The sequence below is a fragment of the Neoarius graeffei genome, chromosome 24 (genome assembly GCF_027579695.1).
Source record: "Neoarius graeffei isolate fNeoGra1 chromosome 24, fNeoGra1.pri, whole genome shotgun sequence".
Lineage (NCBI taxonomy): Eukaryota > Metazoa > Chordata > Actinopteri > Siluriformes > Ariidae > Neoarius > Neoarius graeffei.
Window position 1 is genome coordinate 38974706 of NC_083592.1, and position 24468 is coordinate 38999173.

At 40.4% G+C, this 24468-nt stretch overlaps 1 protein-coding gene across 2 annotated transcripts in view; it reads left to right on the forward strand.

Moving 5' to 3' along the window:
- The first annotated feature begins 1276 nt into the window (after nt 1–1276).
- Nucleotides 1277–24468, forward strand: part of smarca2 (SWI/SNF related, matrix associated, actin dependent regulator of chromatin, subfamily a, member 2) — a 147217-nt gene continuing 124025 nt past the window's right edge. For both annotated transcript variants that reach the window (XM_060907217.1, XM_060907218.1), the window contains exons 1-2: nt 1277–1406; nt 23631–23873. In XM_060907217.1, the coding sequence (XP_060763200.1) occupies nt 23646–23873 (228 nt within the window). In that variant the 5' untranslated portion in view covers nt 1277–1406; nt 23631–23645. The remainder of the gene's footprint in view (nt 1407–23630; nt 23874–24468) is intronic.

The following is a 24468-nucleotide window of genomic DNA, read 5'->3' on the forward strand; positions in this document are numbered from 1 at the left end:
CATCATTATGACTTACTTTTATCATAATTCTGATTTACTATCCCATAATTATGACTTACTTTTATCATAATTCTGATTTACTATCTCATAATTATGACTCAGTATCTCATAATGACATCTCATAATTATGACTTAAGTTCTCATCATTATGAGTTACTTTTGTCAAAATTCTGATTTACTATCTCATAATTATGACTCAGTATCTCATAATGACATTATCTCATAATTATGACTTATGTTTTCATCATTATGACTTCCTTTTATCATAATTCTGATTTACTATCCCATAATTATGACTTTTATCATAATTCTGATTTACTATCTCATAATTATGACTCAGTATCTCATAATGACATCTCATAATTATGACTTAAGTTCTCATCATTATGAGTTACTTTTGTCAAAATTCTGATTTACTATCTCATAATTATGACTCAGTATCTCATAATGACATTATCTCATAATTATGACTTATGTTTTCATCATTATGACTTACTTTTATCATAATTCTGATTTACTATCCCATAATTATGACTTACTTTTATCATAATTCTGATTTACTATCTCATAATTATGACTCAGTATCTCATAATGACATTATCTCATAATTATGACTTAAGTTCTCATCATTATGGCTTACTTTTATCATAATTCTGATTTACTATCCCATAATTATGACTTACTTTTATCATAATTCTGGTTTACTATCTCATAATTATGACTCAGTATCTCATAATGACATTATCTCATAATTATGACTTAAATTCTCATCATAATGACTTGCGATCCCATAATAATGAGATAAGTCAGAATGTTCTCATTATTACAAAAAACAACCAGCTATTATTACGATATAATAAGTCAAGTCAGTATCTTATAATAATGAGATCCTAAGTCATTTTTTTCCTCTCTGTGTGTGTTTTAAAGGAAAACCGTTAAACCACTCCAGTACGAGCTGCATACTATTTATTTAACATACTATTTAGCATGGTACTGTTTGTGCTCATTCTGTCTCCAGTGTCCATTTCACCTTGGACTAAATGAGCTTAAATACAACAGTTTAACAACCTGAAGCGAAATAATGACCGGCGCTGTGCATCACTCAGACACTCCACTGCCTTCCTGCAACTGAATTCCAGCACTTTCTACAGAGCACTGAGGGAAAAGTCCCGCCCCCAAACACACAAATACGGCTGACTGATGTCTTCTTCGACCAATCACAGAGCAACGCAACCCGTATTTCCTGTTCTGTTACCAAATCAGGAATAGAAACATGTTTGAAAAAAAAAAAAAAAACTTCAACATGTCAGGAGGAAAAAAAAACAGACGGGAGGGTATGAACTAAGTAATAGGAGTCATATTTCTGAAGCTGGAATTATGCACTATTGAATTTTGACCCTTGGAAGGTAAAAGAGTTTTATTACTGTTTTTCTTTGGCAGTAAGAAAAAAAAGTGCGCATAGAATGCTAGTCAGCTCATTAGCATGCATGCTAACATAACTGTCCAGGTCAGATGCTGCTAACTAGCGCCACGGTTAGCTTTAGCATTAGCTTGTTGCTAGTATGAAATGGAGCTCTGTACTGTAGCTGTGTGAACTTTGGCAGGAATTTGGCCTTTTCAGTAAATATACACTTAATATAAATAGTAAAACAGTTGTTATATTTTAATACACATGACTGTTTTTTTTATTTCAAGCGCTGTGGAGATATTTATACACACACAGAGAGAAACTTTTTTTTTTTTTGCCAGATTTTGTAACCAAACTGCAATGGCGTTAAAGAAGCAGCAGCAGCACAGTGTGGGGCGGGGAAGCCATGATCACTGTGTCTGAAAATAAAACCCTGCTTCTCACTACTAAAACACTTCCTCTACTACAGATAATAACAACGGTAATACAAATTAGTTTTAAAGAAAAGTAGTCTGTGTATATATGGGCTACTTTTCCAAAGTTTCCGTTGTCGTGTGTGTTATTTTGGTTTGAGAGAGAACCTCACGCTCACACATCAACACTTCTTCTTCTGCAGTTTTTCCTCCACACATACACTAAGCTTTTATGAAAACAGTGTTCTAGCTTTACTTTTATTTGTCTTAAGATCATCTTAGCTGTCGTATGTATTGCAGACGCATATTAATCCACTCACAGGATTTGTACAGAAAGATTATCCTGTGAAGTGTAACTTTGTACAGTGGTATGCAAAAGTTTGTGCACCCCTGGTCAAAATGACATGCACTCCAAAAGACACAAAGATGTAGGCATGTGACAATAAAAATCAAAGTTATTAGATTAAGACTATTTCTACTACACTTGAAAAGAACTTTTAAAATGATGCATGAATCAACTATCTATGAGCAATATTAAAATTATGAAATTTTTTTTTTAATTTCGAAAAAAATTGAGGGGATTTTCAGCCCTTAATGACGCACACTAAAACAATAGAAGAACTGTGACCGATATCAACAACTTCCACCTGTAAATGACCATAAAGCTGTGTTCAATTTTACAATTTTCACTTGGAATCACACTGAATTGATACTTACGACATGTTTGCGTACGTCGCACGAGTGTTGAACGAATGTTACAAGAACTCCCGGCGAACTTTGACCAAAAATTCGCCAGAAGTTCGTATACCTGTAGCACAAATGTCGTGCGCCATTCGTGAAACACAATTCCGATTTTTTTCAAATTTGCGAGTGTCGTGCGACAGTCGCACAAACGTCGTGCAACAGTCGTGCGACAGCTATGCATGATGTTTGAGAAATTTGAATCGTATAAATACGGAGCCCTCTACTACACTAGAAAAGACATTTAAAATGATGCATGAATCAACTATCTATGAGCAATATTAAGAAAATTATGAATTTTTTTTTTTAATTTCGAAAAAAATTGAGGGGATTTTCAGCCCTTAATGACACACACTAAAACAATAGAAGAACTGTGACCGATATCAACAACTTCCACCTGTAAATGACCATAAAGCTGTGTTCACATATATATATATATATATATATATATATATATATATATATATATATATATATAGTGGTATAACTGTATCGATACAAAGTATACCGGTACAGTTTAGTGCATCTGTCCACACTAGCGAGAAATGTTTGCGGTTTTCTTTCACGGTAGTTGAAATGCGTGTGCGCGAAATGTTTCCGTGATTACCGAGTAACTTCCTTCCGAGAATATGGCGGATGAAACAACGTGTGTGTGCTTTTTGTTGTCAATGTACAGTCTGTATTTCTGGTGGTCATTTATTCAGTCGAATCGTATAAAACGCGCGAGGCAGTTGAGAAAGAAACAAAGAAAACGAATCTCCGTTCTTCACTATTTTTATTCAGCGAAGACATCGATTGGTGTGTGTGACTTTGCGCATGTGCATTATATTTGTATCGATACAGAACTGCTTCATCTGTCCACACTACGCGAAGCGCTACAGTACCGATACTGTACCGGTACGAAACCCATACATTTGTGGTTTTCGTACCGATACAGTTATACCGCTACAGTACCGGTATAGTTGCTAGTGTGGACAGGTGTTGCGGTACAAAAGTAGTATCGTATCGGTACAAAATCCCTAGTGTGGACAGGGTATAACTTTCTTTCTTGTTGCTGTTTTGTTTGTTGAAATGTTTACCATGCTAGTCTAGTTTTTCACTAAACACACTGACCATAACAGTCACGTTAGCCAGACAATATATTTGTCAAAAAAATTTCATCTTGTAACCCAAAAAACCTCCTTCCAGAGTTTTCTGAATGACTCGATTAACTTGTTACACCTTGTTTTTCAAAAACAAAGTGGATTGTTTACTAACTAAAGACACAGTTATTAGCTGCAGTGTAGATTTAGCTGCCTGTGTGCTCTGTTAGTGTGTAGAGAAGCATGATTCATAAAAGAAATGAAATAAAAACACATGAAATACAGTTAGCGGTTCAATTTTTAGCTAAATAATAAATGTTACATGTACAGAATTTGTGCAAAAGTCTTAAGCCAGTGTCTGACTGGGCTGCGACAGCTTGCGACTAGTTGGAGACACAACAGTTGCGATAAACTAGCAAATTAGCGACAATTTTCACTTGGAATCACACTGAATTGATACTTACGACACGTTTGCGTATGTCACACGAGTGTTGCATGAATGTCACAAGAACTCCCGGCGAACTTTGACCAAAAATTCTCCAGAAGTTCGTATACCTGTAGCACAAATGTCGTGCGCCATTCGCGAAACACAATTCCGATTTTTTTTCAAATTTGCGAGTGTCGTGCGACAGTCGTGCAATAGTCGTGCGACAGCTATGCGTGATGTTTGAGAAATTTGAATCGTATAAATACGGAGCCCTCTACTACACTAGAAAAGACATTTAAAATGATGCATGAACCAACTATCTATGAGCAATATTAAAGTTATGAATTTTTTAATTTCGAAAAAAATCGAGGGGATTTTCAGCCCTTAATGACACACACTAAAACAATAGAAGAACTGTGACTGATATCAACAACTTCCACCTGTAAATGACCATAACTTACTTTCTTTCTTGTTGCTGTTTTGTTTGTTGAAATGTTTACCATGCTAGTCTAGTTTTTCACTAAACACACTGTTATGGTCAGTCATGTTAGCCAGACAATATATTTGTCAAAAAAAATTTCATCTTGTAACCCAAAAAACCTCCTTCCAGAGTTTTCTTAATGACTCGATTAACTTGTTACACCTTGTTTTTCAAAAACATAGTGGATTGTCTACTAACTAAAGACACAGTTATTAGCTACAGTGTAGGATTTAGCTGCCTGTGTGCTCTGTTAGTGTGTAGACACACGATTAAAACGTACCAGATCAGGCGGCTGGAATTTAAAGTCGGAAACGAATATCTTTATGAACACATCCGAAAGATCAAGGAACCAGGCAAGGCGTACTGCACGTTATGCCATCAGGATGTAAAATACGGCTCAGGAGGAAGAACGGGCTCGGTCGATCATGTGCACGGAAAGAAACCTGCAGAACTGGTGAAATTAAAGCATGGGAAGACTGCTGCAGGACTATTCAAGAAGAAAGACTTCCTTCATGATGCTGTTGACAGAAAGTTGTGTCAAAATCTGAGAACTGCATACCAGGCGTACAATGATGAAAAGGCAAGGCAAAAAGCGCAGAGGAGGCATGAGAGTGGTGTGAGTCCAGGTACAGTTAAGCTGCCATCAAAAGCAAAGGAGATGCTCGAGCGAGAAACCAAGAGAGCAAGGAAGAGCCATGTAGACAACCAGAGGGAAAAGAGTAGAATAAAAAAAAAACTGAAACAAATGCTGATGAAGAAAATAAATCACCAAAAACATTATCTTGTAAATAGTTGTAGATAAAACATTAGTTTAGAATATTCTGTCTCTGGAAAAAAAAAAGACATTGTGGTGTTTTGTTGAAATGGCAAGAAATAAAACAAGTTTTAAAGTGACACATTTTTAAAACAAAGGTATGTTATTGATATTTTTACTTGATAAACTTTCTAAATGGTTTTACTAAGGCATTTCAGGAACCAATCAGGATTTTCAATCTTCATTTAATTCATGTAGCTAAACTCTTCTTAATTAATGTATATGTTGGTTTATAAATAAGAAAAATTATTTCAAGTCATGCTCCTATTTTTTCAGTATTATGAAAAATACTGATGGATAGTTTTGTCAAAACAAAGCTATAATCTTTAAATATATGCACATTTTGGGAGCAGTTTTCTCTTTCAGGAGATGCTAAGAATGTTCTATTTGATGCAAGATGTACTTGGTTTCTGGGGCCATGTGGACTCCATACCCTCAGCTGCATTTTTACCCCCCCCGATTTTACTTTTCCCGTTTCACAGCCCTGTTACTGTCGCACAATTAAAATGTGCCAGATCAGTCAGCTGGTGGGTTTTAAAAATAAAATGCATGCCTGTATTTTTGTGATAAATACATATTATAGGCTACGTTTACACTAGACCGTATCTGTCTCGTTTTCTTCGCGGATGCACTGTCCATTTACATTAAACCACCTGGAAACGGGAATCCGCCAGCGTCCACGTATTCAATCCAGATCGTGTCAGCTCCGGTGCTGTGTAAACATTCAAAATACGCGGATACGCTGTGCTGAGCTCTAGCTGGCGTCTCATTGGACAACGTCACTGTGACATCCACCTTCCTGATTCGCTGGCGTTGGTCATGTGACGCGACTGCTGAAAAACGGCGCGGACTTCCGCCCAGCGCTCGAAACTAACGGTGTCCCAACGTCCCGGGGACCATAAAAAATGTCATCGGGACACAAAATTATCATATCTGGGACAATCCCGGGACAATGGAAAAAAAATAGATCTAGAAAAAAAAGTTCTACATTAATATTATTTCCAAAGCCGTAAACCATACGTAGACATTCTCCTAATTTGTCAATTTTAATTTTAAAACGTTAACAGCGAAAAATACATTAGTAGCTACACTTTCGATGCACCTGCATTCGGAGGCTACAGAGCAGCGCATTCTGTTCTAGAATCTTCGGCAGGTGTCCGCATTATATGGACTTGGAATGGAATTGCTACCGCACACGCTGCGCCGACTCTTGCCAGAACAAAAATGCTTAAGTGGTTGAAGCGGACCGACCGCGGGGAAGAAACTGAAAGCCCAGACATAACGTCTCCGGGACCTTCAGGATCCAAAGTGTCATCGCCTGGTCTGCAGGCAACGCTAGCAACTGAATGAACTTAATGAACACTGTTAGACACGTTATAAAATACAACAGGAATGATGTGGATGCAGGCCCGGCGCCATGGGGGGGGCGAAAGGGGGCGTCGCCCCCTCGTGGCTACAGCCCCGCCCCCTCAACGGAGACTCAGATCACTTAATTGTTTTCTTATGAAAATATAATGTATTATAGACGTATTAATAATTTGCATTTTCAAATACGAAATATTAAGTGGTTGCGCATTGCACAAAAATACATTTCACATGAATCACTACTAAAACTGGCATGGTAGAACAAATCTGATTGGTTGTTATGATTCTTACGTTGCAATCGTAGAATTCAACTGTATTAAGGTAGGATTATTTCAAAAAGCCTGAATTTAATATTAACCCTGTTTTAGACATATGTATCAATCCTAACTACTGGGGACTAGTTATTGTGGGTGTGTGTGTGAAATGCTGACACAGCCGCGCACACACACACCTGTGATAAGGACAAGGGGAGGGGTCGTGCGGGCGGGCGGGGGTTTTACATGTAGTCTACACTTACAAGTGCACTGTCTCTGCAATATCCTGTAATATGCAGTCAGTTTACGGGAGTAGTCTTTCCACCACCGAATTAAACGAATTCAATCACAATATTGTGAATCCATTTTCTTTCTTTGTAGGCTAAGTTTATCTCCGTTTATGTTGGTGTGTGTGTTCATATATGGTCCGCTTTGTGCGCAAATAGCGTAAGAATATGTGTCGTTGACGTCACCCCCCCATGCAGCGGGGGTGAAAATTCATCACTTCAGAGTGTTTAGTCCCCTACACGCCTAAACTGGGATCGCGGATTAAGTGGTTAGCGTTACTTGCATTGACGTTTTGTTTTCATGCCGCGGAGTTATTTGTATGTATTTTAAATGTAAAGGACTTGCCTGTAGGTTTGTGTGTTGTTTTATGTTTGGCATCTTTCCGGTTGTCTGTGAGAAAATTGGAGGGGAGGGTTAACAGGTGGGCACGGGTGTTGATAAAGCGCAACTGCCCTGGTAATATGTCACATGATTTTCCTGGACTAAAGCAACCTTCGGGGCCGTGGTGGTTTTGTGGTTGGTGCAGTTAATTGTTTGAAACACGTTGTCAGACCGCCATCACTACTACACACTATATGAAAAAAAAATTTGCCCCCTTAGTAAACTGTTCCTGGCGCCGGGCCTGTGTGGATGATATTGACGGAAGATACTGTTCAACAGAATAAGTGAGTTTTCTTGGTGTCTTTCTAGTTCAGAAAGTTTAGTCAGTCAGCAGCACAACTAGGCTAGGACCTGGCACCATGTTGATGTTGCTAACATTTGCACCCACGTTTCGGCAGCGAAAGTTCATAAAATGGATAACGGTAATGGATAACGGAAAGTTCATAAAAATGGATAACGGAGTTCCGGTTTGCGCTCGACATGTGAGGCTGCGTGGTTCTCGAGCTCAGCGGGCATCTTTTATTTAACTGTATTAATGAATGCGCAAAGTGGCCAGTGATTGTGAAATCGCGCGTCTGAATGCTTTGTGAGACTTTTGAAGGGCTGATATTGCAGTAAGGACTGTTTTTCTCTTTTCCTCACCTTTGTTTGCAAAATGGCTAACCGACAGAAAGGTGCTACAACTAGCAAAAAAGCTAACTCCGAGGCAGACGCACAATCTCCCCCAGATTTCGTTGAGAAAATTATGGCAGCAATTGAATCGTTGGGATCGAAAATTGACACTCAAACCACTGCCCTTCGTCAAGAGATAGCCTCAGTTCGTCAAGAATTGCAAACGACTGGCAGCTCTTTACAGTCTGCTAACACTCAGAACTCAACGCGCATTGACGACCTTGAGCAATCTACTACAGAGTGGAGCTCTACAGTCATGCGTCTGGAAGCTACAGTGGAAAAGCTGCAGGCCGAGGTGCATCGGCTATCTGAAAAATGTCTGGACTTGGAAGGCCGTAACCGACGTCAAAACATTCGGTTGGTGGGAATAGAGGAGGGAAAAGAAGGAAGCAACGCGCTGCAGTTCTGCGCAACAGCGCTGAAGGAGATACTGGGTCTGGAGGAAATTCCACGCTTAGACCGTTGCCACCGATCACTAGCAGAGAGACCCCCTCCCAAAGCGAAGCCAAGGCCCTTCATAATCCGTGTGCATCATGGAGACGTGAAGGATCGCATCCTTCGCATCTCCAGTCAGAAGAGGCAGCTATCATACCAGGGGAAACGCGTGCACATCTTTCCAGATTTCCCTCCTGAGGTAATCAAGAGGCGCGCTGCTTTTACGGAGGCAAGGCAGCTTCTTAAGAATGTCAGAGATGTCAGGTTTGGTTTCCGTTACCCAGCTACATTCCGGATCACGTTGGGAGAGGAGGAAAATTCCTTCACCGATCCTGTGCAAGCCGTCTCGTACATTAAGGGGAACATTCTCCCGCACACTGAGGTATCTGAGGCTACTACAAGTCCGCATATTTGACTGCTGTTTGTCCTTCTCAGTTTATGAATGTTGACCACATATTCATACTACAATGATAATTATATTGTTAATTTTTGTTTTGTGGTTTATGCCAGGAACCTCAGAGACCGTCATTTGTTTCCTTGTAGGTTATACTTCAAGCACTAATAGCCCCTGGGGTTAATCCGACTGATTTTCCTTTCCTATATGTCCTACTTTGAACACTTTTTTCGCTTTAACTTCTCCGCGCTTGTATTAGATTCAGTCAGATCTTTTTTTTTTTTTTTTTTTGGTAGAGCCACTCATCAGCCACTTTTTTCCTCAATATTCAATATGCCGCAGTTTGGTGACGCCAGTAATTTGATGATCTGCTGCTGCTGATGATAAAGCAGGCTATATTTTGGCCCTTCTATGTCAGCCTACTATTTCAGATTGTTAGCATAATAATTCATAAGCATTTGCCAGTTATGCGTTTAAGTTCCTGGTTTGCCCGCTGTGCTTTGGGTCAGGTTTGACTATGTTAGTGACCCAAGCTAGAGATGTGAGATGTTTTGGGTTTGCTGCCCAAGGGGTTGAGCACTTTGTTTGGGAAAGTGCTAGAGGGTGGAGGGTAAATGTGTGTTTCTCTATAGTCTTTTTATGTATTGTGTATTTGATTTCTTTTTTTTGTGCCCACCTGTGGTTCCACCTTGTCTATTTGTCAGAGCCAATATGAAAATGTCACTTGTCAGATTGATATGTTTCTGTCATATAACCTATATTGTTCAATATAGCTAATCCACATACAGCATTTAGGGGAAGAGGTCAGTCTGTTAACTTTACTAATTGGAATGTGAAGGGACTCAACCACCCTATCAAACGCACTAAGGTCCTAGCCCATCTTAAAAGTCTGAAAACCGATATAGCGTTTTTAACTGAGACGCATATGCGCAGTTCTGACCATATTAGTTTGAGGAGAGGCTGGGTTGGACAGGTATTTCACTCTTGTTTTACGAGCAAAGCCAGGGGGGCTGGAATTTTGATAAGCAAATCAGTTTTGTTTGTAGCTACTGAAACCATCTCAGATCCAAATGGACGTTTTGTTATTGTTGTAGGTAAACTTTATAATCGGCCTGTCATATTGGCTTGTGTTTACGCTCCAAACTGGGACGATTCTGGGTTTATGAGCAACTTTCTGTCCCGTATACCTTACCTGGATACTCATCAGCTTATTTTAGCTGGTGACTGCAATTGTGTAATAAATCCTATATTAGATAGATCATCAACCCGCCCAATTAGTAAGTCTAAAACAGCTGAATGTTTAGAGAATTTTCTGCAATCTTATGGCGTGTCTGACCCCTGGAGATTCCTTTACCCTACAAGGAGGGAATATTCTTTTTTTTCTCCTGTCCATCATACATATTCCCGCATAGATTATTTTTTCATACACAAGTCCTTACTCCCACTGATTCATAAATGCGATTATAACAGTATTATGATATCTGATCATGCCCCTGTAACACTCTCTTTGATCTTCCCTAACCAAAGAATTAGCAGATTTAGATGGAGACTCAACCCACTACTTTTGTCAGATGATTCATTTGTTACTTACATTAATACTCACATTGACATATTCTTGGAAACCAATGTAAATGAAACAACTTCTCCCTCCTTGCTTTGGGAAGCGCTGAAAGCTTACCTGAGGGGACATATTATTTCATATAATGCTTCAGTACGAACAGCGCGACTGGCCAGACAGGCTGAACTCTCAGAGCTCATTTCTGCTGTGGACAAAATATATGCTACTGCTCCAACCCCAGAGCTGTTAAAAAAGCGAACAATGCATCAGGCTGAATTTGACATGCTTTCAACTGGTCAGGCAGAACGAGCCCTTTTGAAAAATAGGCATAGGTCATATGAACATGGAGAGAAACCTGGTAGAGCCCTTGCCTACAGCCTAAGACAGATATCTACAACTCATGTAATTGATCAAATTGAATCTGAAACAGGGTTGGTCTCAGACCCTTCAGATATCAATAGACAGTTCAGTGAATTTTATAGCAAATTATACTCATCTCAGGAGCCTTCTGACCCGATTGTGATGAGGACATTTTTTGAAGGTTTAGATCTTCCTACTGTGGATGAGAACATCAGAAAGTCACTAGATCGCCCTTTTTCTCTAGACGAAATTAATGACGCCATCACATGCATGCAGAGTGGAAAATGCCCTGGTCCAGATGGCTTTCCTACAGAATTTTATAAAAAGTTCTCACCAAAGCTTAGTCCTTTGCTGAAGGATGTATTTGATGACAGCTTTCATAGCCAGTGCCTGCCTCCAACTCTACGCCAAGCGTCAATATCTTTGCTTCTGAAAAAGGGCAAAGATCCTCTTAATTGTTCCTCGTATCGTCCTATTAGCCTCCTAAACGTTGATGTTAAGATTCTCGCTAAGATGCTGGCTCTCCGTCTTGAGTCAGTTCTGCCTTCACTTGTGTCTTGCGATCAAACTGGTTTTATCAAAAATAGACAATTATTTTTCAATATTAGACGTGTATTTAACATCCTTTATACACCATCCTCAAACCAGGTGCCAGAGGTACTTTTATCTCTGGATGCCGCGGCGGCTTTTGATCGTGTGAGTTGGGAATATTTATTTTATGTCCTTCAGCACTTTGGTTTTGGGAACACTTTTATCTCTTGGGTGAAGTTGCTGTACACCTCGCCTATGGCTTCAGTTAGGACTAATGACACTTACTCACCATACTTTCCCCTACAGCGTGGGACCAGACAGGGTTGCCCTCTGTCCCCATTACTTTTTGCACTGGTCATGGAACCTCTTGCAGCTACCATTAGGCAGCAGACAGATATTAAGGGAATTTTAAGGGCACACAGGGAGCACAAAATATCCCTGTATGCTGATGATGTCCTTCTTTTTGTATCTGACCCTACAACATCCATCCCACATATTCTTAACACTTTAAGTGTTTTTGGTAGCTTCTCTGGTTACAAGTTGAATATTGACAAAAGTGAGCTCCTCCCTATTAACATAGCTGCTAGAAAAATCTCATTTCATTCATTACCATTCAAAGTTTCCAATGAACGTTTAAAATATCTGGGTGTGTATGTTACAAAGTCTTTCTCTCAGCTTATTAAGGCCAATTTTAACCCACTTTTGGAGCGTACCCTACAGGACCTCAACCGCTGGTCTACATTGCCTCTATCCTTAGCTGGGCGTATCAGCATAATTAAGATGAACATCCTCCCAAAGTTTTTATTCCTCTTTCAATGTATTCCATGTTTTCTCACAAAAACCTTTTTTGCAAAAATTGATAGTATTATTTCTTCTTTTATTTGGAATAACAAAAGGCCAAGGATCAGAAAGTTGTTTCTACAAAGGCCTAAAATGACAGGTGGGATGGCACTACCAAACTTCCAAATATACTACTGGGCAGCCAATATCAGATGTCTTTTATATTGGTTTTTAGACCCATCTCTAATGGACACTCCAGGCTGGTTACACATTGAATCTAATTCTTGTAGTCCAGTCTCACTCTCTGCTCTGTTATGTTCATCAATTCCTTTACATTCACCCCAGGATTGTCAGAACCCAGTTCTGCTTCATTCTTTGAAGATTTGGTCTCAGTTTCGTAAACATTATGGTCTTGTTTCCCTGTCAGTTTATGCTCCAGTTACGTCCAACCATCTATTTCCAGCTTCACTTTTGGACCATACATTCTATCAGTGGTTTCAAAATGGGGTGTTGAATATAAAAACGTTATATAAAAATGACATATTTATGTCTTTTGATCAAGTTAGAGAAACATTTCATTTGTCACCAAATGATTTTTTCAGATATCTGCAAGTGAGACATTTTGTACGGAGTCACTTTACCCAATTCCCCTCAATACCACAGTCATCATCTTTGGATGCAATATTAGAAGTACAGCCTGCACTTAGAGGAACCATATCAAGGCTGTATGCTAAGATATTTGATTTGGAAGCCTGTTCATTGATTATAGTAAAGGAAAACTGGGAGAATGATTTGGGTGTTAATATTACAGATGAACAATGGTCTGACATACTTGGAAGAATTCACTCCACTTCTATTTGTGCCAGGCATAGTTTAATTCAGTTTAAGATTGTGCACAGACTCCACATGTCTAAGGTTAAGTTATCCAAAATCTATCCAGAGGTTAATCCTATTTGTAACAGATGCAAGCAAGTACCAGGTACCCTCTTCCACACATTTTGGTCCTGCCCCAGTCTTACTTCATTCTGGGCCTCTATATTTGAAGCATATTCAAATATTTCAGGTGTAAATATTGACCCATGCCCTTTTATTGGACTTTTTGGTGTACCCTCAGAAGATCTGTCTCTCCAAAAGCCTCTGTTAAATTGTATTGCCTACTCCTCACTTCTAGCACGGCGCCTCATTCTTTTGAATTGGAAAAATGATAAGTCTCCATCATTTGGTAGATGGATTTGTGATGTCATGTTTTTCCTTAAGGTAGAAAAGATTAGATACACAATGAATGGGTCAACGGACAAGTTTCATGTTATATGGCAGCCCTTCATTTCCTATGTTGAGCAGCTGACAATGCACCTAGATAATGCGTAACACATTTTGTATACTTAATTATGCACTCTGTCTATATCCTGTAAAATTACTTTGGGATTATTTTGTATCAATGGACATGTCTCCTGCAATATGGCAGTCCCCTAATTCTTTTTTTTCTTCTTTAAATACAGTGTATTCACGTGGAACAGTGGACAATAAATCTGGACTCTGAGTAATTTTCTTTTTACGTAAAATACAGTGGGCTTTTTTTTTCTTTGCGTTTTTGTTTTGTCTATTTGTTTTTTCTCATCTGTTTTTTATTCAATCCTTCATGTTGATTACCTTGTACATCTTAAAAACTCAATAAAGATACATTGACCAAAAAAAAAAAAAAAAAAAAGGATAACGGAAAGTTCATAAAAATGGATAACGGAAAGTTCATAAAAATGGATAACGGTAATGGTGAAAATTATAAGTTGGCCTTAAATGCCAACAGATATTCAAGGTATAAGTAGATGAAATGAACATAAAAGGGGTCTTATTTTCAACTAAAGTGTACTGCAGATGTAGGGAGTTGAAACATTTTCTGAATGAGCTAGTTGGCCCCTTTAAATAAACGGGTATCTGTTCATACAGTGAGATCACCAAAGTTTAATAAACTGAAAATGCAATAACTAATTTTGAAGTAGATGATGTATAGGACATGTGTCACTTGTGTTTTGTGACTTATTGTAAAAATGATATAAAGGGTTCAAAATCGCATAGTTACAAATATAATAGTAACTTCATATGATAATATTAACCACTGGTTATTTCAGAGAGGAAAAAAAAATGGGGACACTATTGCTTCCATTCGGGACAATACAACACAGAATTCGGGACCACTGGGGGGGACAAAGAAAAAAAGTTAATTTCGAGCCCTGCTTCCGCCTTGTATCACCTTTCATTAAAGAGTATAAAAGTATGAAAATACTGCAAATACTGATGCAAATACTGCCCATTGTGTAGTTATGATTGTCTTTAGGCTTGCCATCCTTCCACTTGCAAGTGGTAAGTGATATGCGCTGGGATCACACACACAGCGGCTCAGTCCCGAATTGTGGCTTGTGCACTTCACTCGCGCGCTCTGTGAGCTGCGCAAGGCCGGAGTGCGCACCCTCCAGAGGGCACTCGCTGTTCAGGGCGGAGTGATTTGGAGCGCAGGATGCCTGCGGAGCCGAGCGTATCCGCGTATTGGCGTTGCTGTGTGCACGGCTAACGGTTTTAGTGTAAACGCGAATCGTTTTAAGAACGTTAATCTGATGATCCGCTGATTCGACATAATGTAAATGTAGCCATAGAGTGTTTTCACCAACATCACCAAAACATGAACGTCCCGGATGCGCAGACATATCGGAGGCATCGATTTCCGTAAACAAACACTTGCATTTCACACAGGAAAAAAAAATCACAATTTTCATAATGGCATCGGCCAAAGAAACGTGCAATAAGAAGACAGAAGCTGCTAGAAAGTATGTAGAAGGCCAAGAGCCCGCTATCTGGAGAACCTACAGCTAATCGACGGCCTGGAACCATACGAAATTGGAGAGGAACTGAGCGAAGACAATGCATTGCTGCCGGCTGTGACATTCCCAGACATCATCAACTACTTGATTTTTTTTTTTTTTTCGCCAAGTCCATACGCTGCTGAGGATCTGAAGTTTTTCAAGGGACTAGAAGCCTATAACCAGATGTGCTGTGGCTGGGTCAGGGAATGAAAAGCACAGAAATTTGGTGATGTGTCTGGTGAAAGCAAAGGTGTGTACTGTGTACATTACACGTGCAGTGATGTACTGTAGATCATGAGTGCACATCCCCTGTGGGCCGACCTCGGCTGACAGCAGATGGCTGATTTGTGATTTTTTTTTTTTTTTAACTTTAGCTTACTCTCAAGAGAACATACAGAAGCACCATCACAACTAGACAGTAGAAATAAAGTGTCATGTTTAATTTTAAGACAGTGATCAAAACTTTAAAAAACTCATATCTGATACAAAGTGAACTGAACACACTCTTATGTTGTCCGGATTTTTGTCGGTCAGATCCTGGTTTAGTTTGGCAAGCCAGAGACGACGACACTGTTCTGACAATTTTCTGGTTTTCTCCCCCTGATTTTTGATTATTTTAGGTAATCGGTAGAAGTGCAGTTGTTTCTCACGATCTGAGCGACCCAAAACTCTGCAGTAATTCACCATTACTTGGTTAGTTTATTGAAAAATTCACAAAGATTGCTTTGCTGCCAATGTGTCCAGTGCCGCCAATATGGCTGACTTCCGGTTTGATGACGTCACGTGAAAACACTCTATATTGAGCGTATTTCCTACATTAATAAATACAAAGTACTTTGTGTCTGTGGCATCTTTCAGTTCTTTTAAATCAAGGCTGAATGCTTCCTTCTTTGCCGCTGCCTTTTATTCAATCAGGTTTGAGGCTTTTGATTCATTCCTTGCTCGGCACTGTAACTTTTATTCTTGTCTTTTATCTGTCTTATTCTATTTTAGCTTTTTTCTTTTCTCTTACTGTTTTTAATTGTACTTAAATGTCTGTTTATATTGTATTTCTTCCTCCGTCCATTCACCCAGACATCCTTTTTTTTTTTTTTTGGCCCCAGCACGACCACAGTGCATTGGTATATAAACAATACAAAATGGCGACCTCACTATATAGTCCACTATATAGTGAGTAGTGAGTGATTTCGGACACGGGCTTCGTCTCCAGCCCATCACCTTAGAGTTACAGAGCTTGCAAAGCACTATATTGTTCTTTCGAGGCTTCTTATTATAGTGTACTTTTTTTTTCCTCTTTTCACAGATTTTCTGTGAACAATCCCTCAATAACTGCTTAATGTAAATACTTAATTCAAAGTTGATTGTTTTTCTACAATTTGTACTTTTAAATTATTAAGGAAAAACGAGTAAAAATTTCCCATTGAAATGAAGGGTGTAATCATCTCCTCTCATTACCTGTAGCCACTTTATCCTGTTCTACAGGGTCGCAGGCAAGCTGGAGCCTATCCCAGCTGACTACGGGCGAAAGGCGGGGTACACCCTGGACAAGTCGCCAGGTCATCACAGGGCTGACACATAGACACAGACAACCATTCACACTCACATTCACACCTACGGTCAATTTAGAGTCACCAGTTAACCTAACCTGCATGTCTTTGGACTGTGGGGGAAACCGGAGCACCCGGAGGAAACCCACGCGGACACGGGGAGAACATGCAAACTCCGCACAGAAAGGCCCTCGCCGGCCACGGGGCTCGAACCCGGACCTTCTTGCTGTGAGGCGACAGCGCTAACAACTACGCCACCATGCCGCCCCGGTATCAAACTTTCCCATTTATTTGATTTCTCTCTCATGCTGTCAGACAGACAGTCTGTTTCTTTTTTCTCTCTTCATATCTGACTTCTCCATCTCTTTAACTTCTTTGTCTTTCTTTGCTTCTCACTCTATTTCTCTTTCCCTATGTTTGTCTTTATCAACTTTCTCTCTCCTCTCTCTCTCTTCTACATTGTGTTTTATTTAAAGCTAGACGGCCTTTCAATTTTATAAAACTGGTGAAATTTAGTTCCCTCTGAAATTTGGTCATTGTGATATGTTTATTTCTGTAATATCTCTCTCACACACACAAAAACCCCCTCAGGCCATTCTGTGGCTAGGAAGTTATTTAATTTGAGGGGATTCCCCAGCAAATAATGTGCATGAAATTGCTCTCATTGCACATTCAAGCAGACAGAGGAAGTCTGTGTGCACATGCACAGGTTTCCCTTCTTCTTTCGGGTTTTACGGCAGCTGGCATCCAGTGTTGCATTACTGCCATCTATAGGTTTACCTTGACTGTACACTGACAGTTCCATCATTCTGTTGCTAAAGGAACAGCTGATCACACCGAGGTGCTCGCTGACCGCCGATATTTATTAGTTTGGTCCTGCGTTTCCTTTCCTTCGCAACATAATCTTTCTTATTGCTTTCTGTTCCTGTAGTCGGTCTTTCACGTTTCATTCGCACACTCTCACGTCCTCCATTTTTCTCTCCTGTTTCAAATTTGTATCTCACAATGCCTTGCGCGAACAGGGAAAGCCCACCACGTGATGCATGATGTAGTATCTTGTATTGCGTCATGGTGAAGCAGGAAAAAGTAGTGGAGAATTTAGGGCCATGTGGCCCTAAATTGATTGTTATATTAAAAAAAAAACACCCAATACATTTGGAAGATTGTGATTCAAATTCAGTAGCTTCCAGTCCACTAAACAAAAATAATTGGGTGTCAGGGAAAATTCTTTTTATGACCGACACTTGAAAAATCTGGAAGGTAGTCTACCTTTAATGTATTTGTCTATTTGCATGCCTTTTTTAATCTTATGGTTTTGTTTGGTTTTTTAGATCTGTCTGTCTAAACTAATTTCATTTTATATCAAGGAAATTACTTGGAGTAAGTAAAATAAAACCTCTCTCTTCATTAAATATCTTTTAAACTTTGTGTTTATTTTGAAATTTTTGCTTTGCAAACAGTAGTATTAGATTCAGGAAAGTCTAGTTGTTTGTTATTATTATTGAATTGTTATAGATTATTTGAATGTTTTATTAGGTCACTTGAATCAAGGAGATTTAATCCAGACCTTAATAACTCGACACAAGTAGCCCAGTAATAATGTTAACTTGGACCTAATATGTTCTGTCAGTGGATTTTTCAGGAATAATAGGCTACGGGGTTCTAATAAATAGACACAATGGTTTTTATTGTATTTAAATAATGTTCATTAAATAAATCTGTACTGAGGCGGCCTGTGGAATATATTTTGCAGTTCAGGGAGTCCCTGGCTACAAAAAAAAAAGTTTGAGAACCCATGTCTGTACAGATTCGAGAAAGAAATCTGCATGATTTCTGGGCCCCTGTTTTTGTTTTTGTTTTCTTCTTATTTTTTTTATAAACAGTCTAGAAAATCAGAATTCCCAACTATAATTACTTGGAGTATAACAAATCAACGATTGAAATGAATCAATACAACAGTCAAAAATCGAATAATAGTGATTACTGGGTGGCACGGTGGTGGTTAGCACTGTTGCCTCACAGCAAGAAGGTTCTGGGTTCGAGCCCAGCGGCCAATGGGGACCTTTCTGTGTGGAGTTTGCATGTTCTCCCCGTGTCTGCGTGGGTTTCCGCCGGGTGCTCCGGTTTCCCCCGCAGTCCAAAGACATGCAGTTAGGTTAACATGGGGCAGCCTTGGGCTGAGGTTGGGCTGAAGTGCCCTTGAGCAAGAGCACCTAACCCACAACCACTCCCTGGGCGCTATAGCATAGCTGCCCACTGCTCTGGGTATGTGTGTGTGTGTGCGCTCATTGCTCACGTGTGTGTATGTTTGTGTTCACTGTTTCAGATGGGTTAAATGCAGAGGTTAAATTTCACGGTGTGCTTGAGTGTATATGTGACACAGGCTTCTTGGCTTCCTTATAATTGATTATTACTGAAAAAGTACAAGCAACTGGTGTGTAAAAAATAATGTTTTAAAACTGATGTGTTGATAATTTTAATAGGCTCGCAAAGTGAGTTGCCTGTATTGTATCATAGTGTAGCAGATCCAGTGGTGATGTCAAATATTATAATAATAATATAATAATTATTTCTTAAAAACGCATATTCACATAGAAATCTCAATGCTTTTTACAGTAAGAATCATAAATACTCAAAAAAAGGTACGAATAGCTAATAAAAAAATAATAATAATCATGGTGGTTAATCACTTAAACAAAAATGTCTTTAACTTAGATTTAAAACTATCTATTGAAGGAGAGTCTTTAAGCTCAGCAGTGAGAGCATTCCAGAGCTTCGGTGCTATTACAGAGAAAGTACGATCTCCGTAAGTTTTTGTGTATGTGCGCGGAACAGCCAAGAGATTCTTCGTAGTGGACCTCAGACATCGAGTTGTAGAGTAATCGTTCAAGAGACAAGTTAGGTATTGAGGTGCAAGGCCATTACGTATTTTATACGTCAGTAACAGGATCTTGTAGATTATTCGATCTTGAACTGGAAGCCAGTGTAACCTCCTCAGAATATCGTGGATATTATCATCAGGCTTTGGTCTTGCGACAACTCTGGCAGCAGCATCCATGACCCGTTGAAGCTTGTTGATCTCATAAGCAGGTAAGCCATACAACAGGCTGTTACAGTGGTCCACTCTAGAGATGACAAAAGCATGGACCAACTTTTCAGCTTGGTCTTGATCCAGATATCGTCGAATCTTAGCAATGTTACTCAAAGCCATAAAAGACACTTTGCAACAATTAGTAATCTGACCCTTTAGAGATAGATTATGATCGAAGAGAACACCAAGGTTGCGGGCCTCAGGCTTGGGTGCTATAATTTTATCGCCGACAGCAATTCCAGGTAAGGTAGAGAGTGGCCGGGCAAACTTTGAGTGAATATGCAAGAGTTCAGTTTTGCCATCATTCAAAACAAGCTTGTTAGCAGAACACCAGGACTTGATATTTGATGTCAAATATCGAATCGTTGCTTTAGGAATCGAAATCGTATCGTGTGGTAGCCTGAAGCTTACATCCCTAGTTGTTACACCTACATTCAAAAAACAAAGAAAATGTAGTGCAAGTTTTGCAAGATTATATTATGGCAAAATGGCCAACAAATGCATTAAGACTTTATAGCAATTAAAATAAAATAATGCAAATTTCATACTGATTGCGAGTGGAATATTGAAACACTGCTTGATTATTGGTTAGTCATGTGATCTATATTGTGCTTACCCACCCTGTCTGTCTGTGCGTCTCATTCCCCAAAAATCCTTGACTTTCATTTTAGGCAATGTCTATGAACCTTGTGGACAAAAAAGACCAAAATGAAAACACCTTAAGGGAATCATCATGTTTCCTTGACACAGAATTTAGTGACACATTTCTTATTGTTTAGTCCATGTATTCTTGTGTACCATGATTATGTAGCATATTCACACAGCATTTACCTGCCATTAAGCGCTTTTTTTTTTTTAGCAGCATGAAACCTTGCTAAATTTCTAAAATGACAATGAAATGGTAAATATATCAATTTTTGTATTAATGGAATAATCTGTGGGTCACTTTAATCTGAGGGCGTATTCACACCTACGTTGTTTGGTTCGGACCAAACGAACCAAATTTCCCTTGGTCCGGACCTTTTGGGGTGGTCTGAATACAAACCACCGAACTCTGGTCCGGACCAAACAAGCGGACCGAGCTGCAAGGTCGGACTCGGTCCGGACCAAAGGAACCCTGGTGCGGATCTTTTGGAGGTGTGAAAGCAGACCGGACCTAATCCGACAATTTTGCTTTTTTGTACCTTGGGAGCTTCCGTCGTTTGTCGAGCATTATGGGAAACAGAGTTTTGACACTCCACCGCAAAGCACAAACACTGTTTCGGTTGTCAAGGGAACCTTACAACAGTCGTTCAGTTATTCAGGCTAGACTACAGAGTACAAAAAATGAGTAGGGGGCAAACGTGGGCCGAGGAAGAAACGCGTACCCTTGTGGATATCTGGGCAGATGTCCACATATCTGGGCTTTTGGAGAGAACACACAAAAATGCCGACGTGTTTGCTGTATTCAGTGAGAAAATGAAGGAGAAGGGGTTCACGCGCTCCCCAGAACAATGTCGGCTAAAAGTGAAGAAACTCCGTCAGACCTACATTAAAATCAGGGACATTCTTTCAAAAAGTGGCAGTACTAGCGACTTGCGTGAAGAGCCAGAACTGTCACAACATGATGTGCGCTCATCAGCGCTATCCTCCGTAGCCGCCTTGCCTTTTGTCGTCGTCATTGATAAATTACTTGTACAACAGCATAGTAATCGCACAATTGTGAAAACAGTAAAAACTGGAAAAAACATATAGCTTTGATGACATTAAAAAGAATAACAGCACGGAAAGCCTCCATGACTACTTTTGAACTTAACGCTTTGTGCGCGTGTCGTCTCTGACCAATAGCTGAACGACCTCGGGGCGCGTGGCTTTGTTGACAGATTTTGGTCCGCTTACTAAAATGCACAGTGTGAAAGCGAACCGCACCAAAATGAAAAAATAAAAAAAACATTCGGTTCGGACCAAAGCAAGTGAACTATCGAACTATCCTGGTCTGAATACACCCTGAGTAACAAGGTGAAGTAAGAAATTAAAATGGACTAGTCTCCTCTTCTTCTTTTGGCTGCTCCCGATTAGGGGTCGCCACAGCGGATCTTTCGTCTCCATTGCTCCCTGTCTTCCGCATCCTTCTCTACCACTCCTGCCACTTTCATATCCTCTCTCACCACATCCATGTATCTCCTCTTTGGCCTTCCTTGCTTTCGTTTGCCTGGCAGCTCCATCCTCAACGTTCTCCTTCCAATATGCTCTGCATCTTTTCTCAGGATGTGCCCAATACCATCTCAGTCTCATCTCTCTTAGCTTCATTCCCAAGCTCGCCACATGTGCCGTCCCTCTGATGTGCTCGTTCCTTATCCTGTCCAACCTTGTCACGCCCATCGCAAACCTTAACATCCTCAACTCCGCCACCTCCAACTTTGCCTCCTGTCTCTTCGTTAAGGGTACGGTCTCCAATTTGTGATCGGAAAGTCCCAGCAAAAGTGAAAGGTAAGATGTATAAATCTTACCTTTCACTTTTGCTGGGACTTTCCGATCACAAATGACTCCCGAAATCCTTCTCCAACTGCTTCACCCTGCCTGCACTCTCTTTCTCACCTCACTATCGCAGCCCCCATTTTCCTGCACAGTTGACCCCAGGTACTTGAATTCACCAACTTTCTTTACGTCTGCTCCTTGCATCTTCACTACACTCTCACTCCCATTCTCATTGATGCACATGTATTCTGTTTTACTCCTGCTCACCTTCATTCCTCTTCGTTCCAATGCATACAGTACCTCCATCTCTCCAAACCCAACTCGGCCTCCTTTCTACTTTCATCACATATCACAATATCATCCACAAACATCACGTTCCATGGTGACGCTTGCCTCACCTCGTCCGTCAAGCTATCCATCACTGTGGCAAACAAGAAAGGACTTGTCTGTAAAACAAAAAATAAATAAATGTAAAAATATGAAGCAATAAGGTGATTAATTTTTTTTTTGTTAGTGCCTAGCCTCTTTTTGAAATTGTACAGAATTTTGTGTGTCATTTCTAATAAGTGTTATCATATTTACTTTTTTGAAAGGACACACATTTTGTTGGTATATAAACTGACATTTTTGTAGCTTGAAACTAGACTGAAACATGAACTAAAATGTGCTTTGATGTGTAAATCTCATTTATATTAAAGTATTTATATATATATTTTGGCCACTGGGTGACACGGTGGTGAGGTGGTTAACACTGTCGCCTCAAATAAGAAGGTCCTGGGTTCGAGCCCAGTGCCTGATGGTGGCCTTTCTGTGCGGAGTTTGCATGTTCTCCCCGTGTCCGCGTGGGTTTCCTCCGGGTGCTCCGGTTTCCCCCACAGTCCAAAGACATGCAGGTTAGGCTAATCGGTGACTCTAAATTAACCGTAGGTGTGAATGCGAGTATGAATAGTTGTTTGTCTCGATGTGTCAGTCCTGCAGTGATCTGGCGACTTGTCCAGGGTGTACCCCACCTCTCGCCCATAGTCAGCTGGGATAGGCTCCAGTTTATCGTGACCCTGTACAGGATAAGCGGTTATGGATAATGGATGAATGGATGGATCTTAGCCACTATTAACATTTCATTAACTGGGTGATGCTGATTTTTCCAAAAGGAATGTAATTCAAAATAACGTTGGTTTATGGCATCATCTTCAATCCCATTTCACCACACACCCTGATTGTTGCAAACTGTATGTATATCATGTAAATAACACGTACATATCTTTTTAGTATCTCTGTTGTTTGTCTTGTCTATAGCTTCACACCTGACAGATGTCCACCCCAACTGATCCTTCAGTTGGAATGTCCCACCCTGGTCCTTCCCCTGGTGCTGGCCTTTCCCCTGGGCCCATTTTAGGCCCCAGTCCCGGACCAGGCCCCTCTCCAGGCTCTGTCCACAGTATGATGGGCCCCAGCCCAGGACCTCCCAGTGTACCTCATGGCATGCAGAGCCAGGGGTCAGGAGACTATCCTCAGGAGGGCATGCATCCATTGCACAAGGTAAGCAAGCTGACTCATCTCTGCAAGCAATTTTTGAATAGTTTTAAGTAATCATGTGAGCAGCAGGGGCGGCACAGTGGTTAGCACTGTCACCTCACAGCAAGAAGGTCCGGGTTCGAGCCCCGTGGCCGGTGAGGGCCTTTCTGTGCGGAATTTGCATTTTGTCCGCGTGGGTTTCCTCCGGGTGCTCCGGTTTCCCCCACAGTCCAAAGACATGCAGGTTAGGTTAACTGGTGACTCTAAATTGACCGTAGGTGTGAATGTGAGTGTGAATGGTTGTCTGTGTCTATGTGTCAGCCCTGTGATGACCTGGCGACTTGTCCAGGGTGTACCCCGCCTTTCGCCCGTAGTCAGCTGGGATAGGCTCCAGCTTGCCTGCGACCCTGTAGACCAGGATAAAGCGGCTACAGATGATATGAAATGAGATGTGAGCAGCATGGTGGTGCAGTGGTTTGCACCATCGCCTCAAAGCAAGAAGGTTTCGGGTTCGAATCTCATGGCCAGCGGGGACCTTTCTGTGTGGAGTTTGCATGTTCTCCCCGTGTTCTTCCTCTGGGTGCTCTGGTTTCCCCCACAGTCCAAAGACAGGCAGTTA